Source organism: Branchiostoma belcheri, unplaced genomic scaffold (assembly GCF_001625305.1).
Source record: "Branchiostoma belcheri isolate BF01 breed outbred unplaced genomic scaffold, Haploidv18h27 scaffold915, whole genome shotgun sequence".
In the NCBI taxonomy this organism is placed as follows: domain Eukaryota; kingdom Metazoa; phylum Chordata; class Leptocardii; order Amphioxiformes; family Branchiostomatidae; genus Branchiostoma; species Branchiostoma belcheri.
Window position 1 is genome coordinate 1 of NW_017804593.1, and position 8,268 is coordinate 8,268.

The 8,268-nt window shown below is 46.1% G+C and overlaps 1 protein-coding gene across 1 annotated transcript; it reads left to right on the forward strand.

Moving 5' to 3' along the window:
* Positions 1–246: 246 nt before the first annotated feature.
* Positions 247–7,932, forward strand: LOC109488129 (the record flags this gene model as incomplete). The annotated part of the gene is made up of 10 exons (XM_019792292.1): positions 247–362; positions 757–1,925; positions 2,104–2,144; positions 2,241–2,534; positions 2,690–3,126; positions 3,248–3,373; positions 4,541–4,803; positions 4,932–5,536; positions 5,912–5,995; positions 6,523–7,932. Coding segments are annotated over 10 exons (4,361 nt in total), but the record flags the coding sequence as incomplete, so codon positions are not given.
* Positions 7,933–8,268: the final 336 nt, after the last annotated feature.

Genomic DNA, 8,268 nt, shown 5'->3' on the forward strand with positions numbered 1-8,268 from the left:
GGCGTACCTGAACATGTGCCGGCTGCTACCACTAGCAGCGTACTACTATACAGCTGCTACCACTAGTACGTACCACTATATAATACTTCTTTAACTGTGAACCTACATGTAGGTGGTCGACTTCAAAGCTTGAACATGGGAATCAAAGAAAAAGTTAAATCACAAGATATGTAACATTGTTAAGCTGAAATGATTAGGCAAATATAATTTCGTACAAAAAATGATACGACATCTCTACTTGTCCAGACTACTTGGACCACTGGCTGAACTCAGTCCGCACACACACCCTGGTGCACGGGCGGGAGCAGACAGGAGAGCCGCGTGTCGTTTTGGTCCTCACGCACAAGGACAGAGTTGATGAGGTATGTTATGTTCTTGATCTTGAACTTGGGACGAGGCGGGTCGATACCGTTGGATGGTCTTTATTCAGGAGGGTTAGTAACTCTGAGGTACAAAGAGGCGTCTGCTCAATCTGGGGTCCCGGCAGAAAGAGAGCGTGGTAGGGTCACCAGTTACTTGAGACCACTTGGACTAGTCTAATACATGTAGTAAGAGAGGGGTGTTTCCTGGCTTGACTTTATTATCGCTACAAGGTATGGGGAATGTTTTCGTAAGTCTACGAATAATCCTAGGTTGTCTTTGCCCTAAAACTTGTAGTTAATATCCTTGGCTGCAAGGATCAGCCTTGGGTTGTTTTCTCAAATTGATCAACAGTACTTAGAGGTCCTCAAAATGAATCTGTGCTCTTGATTTCAGTCAAACATTGAGGAGTACAAGAGAGACATACGTGATCACATCAGTGGTAAGGCCGCCGGTAAACACGTCTTGCCAAAGATATTTGTCATCGACAACTTCAACGAGGACAACAGCGACATTGACGAGCTCCGAGAATACCTCCGTGAGGTAGCGAAGGGTCTGTGGTTCATGGGCCAGGAGGTGCCGATGACTTGGCTTCATCTGAAGTCCAAACTGATGGACAAGCGGAGAGAGGACGACCCATTCTGCCGTTTCCAAGATGTCGTCGATCTGGCCCGGAGTGATGACGTGGGCATCACGGACGACAGCCATGTTGCCGACATTTTGACCTTCCTACACGACCTTGGTGACATCATCTTCATCAACGAACCCGTTCTCCGTGATCACGTGGCCCTTCGACCCCAGGTGATGATTGACGTCTTTAAGACCATCATCACCGTCCCGGTGTACCAACAGGACAGGAGCACGGATGGGGAAGTTACCGACATGTGGAGGAGGCTGGAGACGGAAGGCATCCTCAGTGACAGGCTGTTGACAATCATCTGGTCCAAAGCAGATCAGAAGATGCAGAAACCCTTCCTACTGCGGCACAAACACTTCCTGAAGCGACTGATGGAAAAGTACTACCTCCTCTGCAACGCCACGCCGATCGGTGGGTTTGATGACACAGAGGACGAGCCTAAGAAAGAAGAGATCTACTTCGTACCGTCTCTCCTGGCCACAAAGCCTGACGATAGCACCTTGTATCCTGGGCACATGACGAGATACCAGCATCCTCTGTATGTCGTATTCGACAACATGTTCCTCCCAAGTGGCATGTTCTATCGTCTACAAGCCATTTGTGTGCGCAGGTTCGGTCTTCAAGAGTCCCACGTGCTCGCCGGTTGCGGTCGCTTCCCTACCGACGATGTAAAGCAACAGTTCGTGGTAACCAAAGTGAAGCACTACCTGAAGGTGGAGCTTCTGTCGGCTAAAGACCAGCCAGCGTTCACACAGGCCCTTCCTGTTAGAAAGTTCCTCAGCAGTTGTCTCTTTGAGATTAAGGAGAAGTGGATCCCGTCCATCCAGTATGACTGGTGCTTTGGGGAGGAGTCAGAAAAAGAAACCGAAACACCAGTATTCTACCCACTGTCTGATATCGGGCACGAAACAGCAACGGGATCCAGTCGGTGAGACCAGTTATATTTTCAACTTTTTAAGTTAATGAAACAATTTCATTTGAATAACACATCAAGTGCCTTGCACGTTTGTTTGATGGAAACACACAAGGTGTTAACTTGCCTTGTATGTCCCTAATACTGTACTATCAGTAATCCATGGGTTACTAACTGATATGTTTCATCTCAGTTTTCCAGAAGACTTCATCGATGTCTGGATACGTGGCAGAAGTGATACGACAACGTCCTGTCCAGGTAAAAACATTCAGATGTCTGATTTTGTCTAGCTCATCTTCATACGATTGTGTTTCAGTCGTTACTAATGAGAATATGTTGCACATGCAGAAAACTCAGGTGGTTCCGGACCCGTGATGATAGAGCCCACGCTGAACCCAGACGCAGTCCACACGATCGGCCCTGTCCTGGACTGTATGGAGACCTGCAGAGGGCTGAGTCTGGCACAGTGCGATCGGATCAGACACGAGCTCACATTTGTCAGCAGGTTCAAAGAGCTGGTTGCCACCGTCAACAGGGCCGGAGACACGTGCCGTCGCTTGCTGGGAGCGTCCGTGGAAGTTTGTCTGCCTGAGAGAGCACCCATGTTCCACAAGGAAGAGAGAGGTACGTCTTCCCTGGCTGTAGTTTGAAGCCTCTGATTTATCTTCCTCCTTCCGCGATGCTTTGTCCTGTTTAACAACTTGTTTTTCTGACACTCTGTTCATACATTAGAATATTAATCTTCACACTTATTGACTTATTCACACAATTATTATTAGGGAACGAACTTGTTCTCCTACACACCGGAGACTACAACGACAAGCTCACCCAGCCACTGTTGAAACAGGCAGTCCAATCGTCCAGCAGGTACGGTGTAACAGTGTCTGAAGACGTCATCAAACCAGGAGAAATCATCACAGACAAACTCTTGTACCATCTTCTCCAACGGAACGTCAGGATGGTCGTACCGATCATCACACCCCAGACTCTCCACAAGAGACACTGGTCCACGCTCGGGTACGAATTCTGTGTACAGAACAAGAACCTGGTCTTCCCGGTCTTCGCCTACCCTGAAGGAACCAGAGAGCGTTTGCTAGAGGTGCTCGGCAGGCGCTGTGCGGGGATGTTGGATATGGCAGCAACAGAAGTACCAATGGCTGAAGAAAAACTGTCCAGTAACAAAATTGGTCTCCTTTCAGCAGACATCCTGAGGAAGGTGCGTTGATACAATGCAATGTTCATTACGATACTTTGTAATCACATATGTTCTCGTGGACCAAGACATGCTTGTCGAATCTCTTTTCATCGTTGTAAATAATCACAATTTGTTTCTACAGGCGTCGTCTTCTGTTGTGCTGAACACGTACAGAATCACAGAAGAAGGTTGCCAGATTGAGGAGGATGGTGTTACTATCTTCTTTCCAAAAGGATGCGTCAAGACGGAGAGGTCCCTGTCCTTGGAGGTAAAGTCATGTCTACTTTCTTTGTGTTGCAGTTTGTGTCACATACCGTTCCTGCTAGCCTATGTGTAGCTTGGAGACAATTGTGCAGCTTCTGTTTTTGCTACGACATGTGTCCATATAGAGCTTATTCGCCACACGTCATCATATCTGACGTCATCACCCGTCATGTCCCGTGCGACGCCATGTTGGGGTCTGTCACTACTTCCAAGCGTTGAAATGCCAAATGGCTGACAAATGTTAGGTAAACCGTCCTTTCTCCGATTACACGAAGCGTTTACCACCACTCATACCTCTCGTTGCCGGAAAAAAAATAAAATCTGTTGACCCGTTTCTGTTGAGTTTTGATCAGTTTGATCGAGACGGCGTCTACCTTCAGTGGAGCTCATTGACTTAGCTTCGTATTAAGTTTTTACTCACAAGATCGTTTCAAACCCATTATTAAGAGTCTGAAAGCGTACAACTACGTAGTATCAGGATGTGTAGAGAGTGTTTTGGGACAGTTGCGTGGTGACAAGTACGTTGTAGTCGGGAGAGTCAAAGATCGCTAAGTTGGAACAGCCCCAGAGGGCCCAGACTCAATGTCTGGATAATCACAAGCAAAGGTACGGTGGAGCCATCCTCAGTCCACACTGCTGCGACTGAGTGGCTGGACAAGGTGAGTGTAACGTCGCCAGCACCCTGTTCTACATGGAAATTTACCACAGAGTAAAGGGACAGGTAGCTCCGACATATTTACCTTGCTCATGGCTACCCATGTTGCCATCTACAGCCCCCTACGCCAGGCTAAAACACACCGACTTCCGATCAGCAAAAAAGATAAAAACCATCTTGACAACATGAGACATGAGCCCGGAACAACCCCAAAGACAATGCTACTAACAAGAAGAGTGCCAAAAACGTAGATTCTGGCCAAAACTACGCAACTATCGCCAAAAGTTTGCATAGCGTACCATAGCGATAGCCGATAGGCACCATTCTGGACCACAACATGGCAGACAATGCTCGTTGCCTGGGGGGGGGGGTTACGTGACAATCGGTGGTGAATAAGCCCTATAGTCGGATGACTCACGTTCATCATTATTAATGAGCAGCCGTGAAACATAAACTTTCACCCAAAATCCACCAAGGATCTCTGTCGCCAATTACACTATTATTGTAACCTTATAGGTCGAAATGCTGCCCATTGATGACGCCTTGACAAAGGCTTTCTCAGCTGTGACCCCGATACTGACTGTGCACCAGGAAAAGGAGGAGGACTTCTTAGAGCCCGTGAGCGTCACTCTGCCGTGGGCATGGAAGAAGAGCGACTGCGGCACAGATAAGACCGTCCTGATGGAGAGAAAGTCAAATCATCCCCAGTGGTCGCTGCTAAGGACAGAGTTTCAAGAGACAGAGGACGCAGTCACATTCACAACGAGACACTTTTCTGGGTAATGCACTGAGCTTGCATGGTAGATTCATACTTTCACACATTTTAGGCAGTTAATACGTATCTACTGATTTATTGTTTGTATGATTTCTTCAATTTCATTTCTCCTTGTCTTGTTTGATTTGTCAGGATTGCCGGTGCCAAGGAAAGTGGCAAAGTGGGAGAAAGTTCGACCCCCCCTGCAGAAAGGCCAGGGAAGCAGGAGGAGACTGCCAATTCGGGGGCGTCAGAGTCAAATGTTCCATCAGAGTCAAATGTTCCTTCAACATCTCCAACCACGTGTCTATCATTCAAGGGGTGTTGGAACAGGTACACTGAAGACAAAGTGTACCTCATAGTAAACCCAAACCAGGCAACAACAGACAACAACTGCATCCACCTCATGTGTGTTCACAAGGACGACGACCCCAACGACTTTTTCCAAGCTGACAATATGTTGCCGCTCCCACCGTTCAAACAGCGCATCGTCATGGGCTGGGAAGAAAGGATAGACGCCAAATTTGATGAAGAAAAAGAGGTCATTGGGGATTCTCGTGATCTTAAGGAAGGTATCATCTTCTTCTTCCCACCAGCTAACTGCAACAGGTGGTCAGTTGGACTGATCCTGAACAATCCGAGCCAAACCAAAAAGATGTACCAAGGAGCCGTCCATTTCAGACTTTCTAAACCCGGATCACAAATAACTGATCTCAAGCGCCGGATCCCGTCAGCGACAGTGTATTTCCACTCTGAAGGTAGATCATTGGCCTATTGTTTTCCTATCATTGTATATATATATATGATATTGAGAAATAACAGACTTGAACTCCTTTGTGCACTCCACTAAGCATGAATTGCTCTATATTACGAGTTTGATTACGAGTTGCCTGCGGCAGATTAAATAGAATTTCATAACTTGTGGGTACATGTTATAAGCTGCAGATGAAAATGTTGACCTGTGTTAACACAACATGGAACGCTAAATCTAACACATAAAATGTTAACACCATCAACTATATATACATAGCAAACAAAATATAGAAATATAAAACAAAAAGCCCAGAGGTATAAAATCTCAGCTTTAACATGTTTAAGCTGTAAACATTTTTCTTATCGTATGCCCATTGCAGATGAGGGGAAGACAAGTCAGGTTCAGCAGAAGGAAGGCACTGTGATCACCATGATCAAGGCGTCCCAGATACAACATAAGAAAGGTCAGATGTAACATGATAATTTTGTATCATATTCTAAATGCTTCTTCGTCTTTGCCTGAGAATTATCATTCCGTACGACGGTACGTCAAACAAGAAAAGGGAATCATATGGATAACATTACATGGCGTATATTTCTTTAAAATCTTATATTGATTACAGGTGGAAAGAGGAAAGCCAAAACTCGGCATGTTGGCGAGTCCAGCGACAGTGGCCCCCCGGTAAAGCGACCGAAGCAAGGTATGAATGGAGTCATGCATAATGTAAAAATAAACATGTACAGAGAATGTTTTGTAATATTATTTTTTAACAATTATCAATTAATTCAATATTTTTACAAATTGGATACATACGATTCAGTTACCCAACTAGGTTTTCAGCTAATGAAAGAAATATTTTAAGCAAGTCCTTTTCGATCATCAGTACATTCAAACAAGTATCGTTTCATGGTGCCTGCATTTTACCCGTCATAATTAACTCGAAATTGATGTTAGTTGTTATGACACGCATCCATTGTTTTTGGGTTGCAGCCGTCGTGTCTGTTCTGATGGTTAACGATACGTACGGCACGTCCCAAGGAGGTACATCGACCACGAACCGTCAGGTGTCGCAATTTCTGCAGCGACATGGTGCTACAGTTCATGCTACGGCTTTGCAAGCATCTGAAGAAGACAAGCGGTGTGCCACAGACGATGGTGTCATTTTGCATTTGCCTGTTCGAAATCCCAGGGACAAGAGGACACCTTCTTTGGAATGGTTGACCCACTACCACAGCTTCCACTACCCAGATATACTACAGGATCTGAAGTGCATTGTGGGTCATGTAGATGTCACAAGTGGGGCTGCAAAGAGCATTCAAGAGAACCGCTGTCAACACGCAAAATTGGTTCTTTTCAACCACGACATGCCAGAAGAGACGGAGCCTTACATGGGGACCAAGAAAGCGATGGCCGCGAGGAGGAAGATGGACGACATTCTCGAGGATGCAAAGAATGCAGATGCGGTGTTTTCATTGGGAAGAAGGATCTACGACTACTTCGAGACGAAGTACATGTCACTTGGAGAAAGCAGACCACGCCAACACTTCTTGTTTCTTCCAAGGCCATCCCCAGTGTTTGAAGCCATCTCTGTCAGACCAGGAGGAGGACAGAAAGTCGTGCTGTCTGTCGGGAGAGTGACCGAAGTGGACAAGCTGAAGGGCCATGACCTGGTAGCACGGGCGTTGGGGGAGGTTGCAGAGAAGATTACAAACGTCAGATTGTGTGTTCGCGGAATAGATGAAGATGGCTGGGAGGCGAGCAAGAGAATCCTGGAGGAGAACCTGCACAGTAGTAAGATCAAACCCACCCTGTTGCCATGTGGAACCCAGGAGGACATCGCTCAGGACATGCAGCAGGCCCACCTGGTCCTGATGCCGTCCCGTGCCGAGCCGTTCGGACTGATCGGTCTGGAGGCCATCGCAGCAGGCATCCCTGTACTCATCTCTGACAAGTCAGGACTAGCAGACATGATCATGGACTTGATCAAGGAGAGGAAGTGCCCTGCAGACATGAGGCACAGGATCGTGACAACCAGCGCGAGGGAGTCCGACCTGGATGAGGATGCAAGAAAATGGGCAAAAAAGATTGCAGACACTTTGGAATTCTCTGAGTCAGAATTTGACAGAGCAGCAGAGTACAAGAATAAGCTTCTTGAGTCCAAGTACTGGGAAGAGTCGCACCAAAACCTGCTGAGGGTCTGTGGATTGATTGACTGACTCTAGATCGCGTCCACTCTTCCACGTGTCGGATTCTTTTTTGCTGATTCTGGTCCACAAAATTAATGCGATCAGTAATGAGTGTATGTGTTCCAAAGAGTTCTTGAATTACTTGACACTGACCTCACTTGCGTGATGTACATCTTTGAAATTGTACATTGACAGTGGCAAAGACATTGGTAAAAACCTGTGTACAGACCCTATCTATCATGCACATTGCAATTAGGGCAATGTAACAGGTTTGCCCTGTTGTACATATACTACATTGATGCCAATAGGAATATAGGAACTTGAAATGACCGAGAAACGTAATCTCTAACTCTAAGCAGATCATACGGTAGCAATGCAATATCCATTGGTCAGAGAAGTGTCCATTAACCACCGTATGATCTGCTTGGAGATTACATGAAACATAAGTTTCATTCTCATGTAAATACAATTTTCTACATCAAATGGAAGGTCATCTAATGTACATATGAGCAAGAAAGGCTAATATGACTGGCATATTTAGAGTAATCTG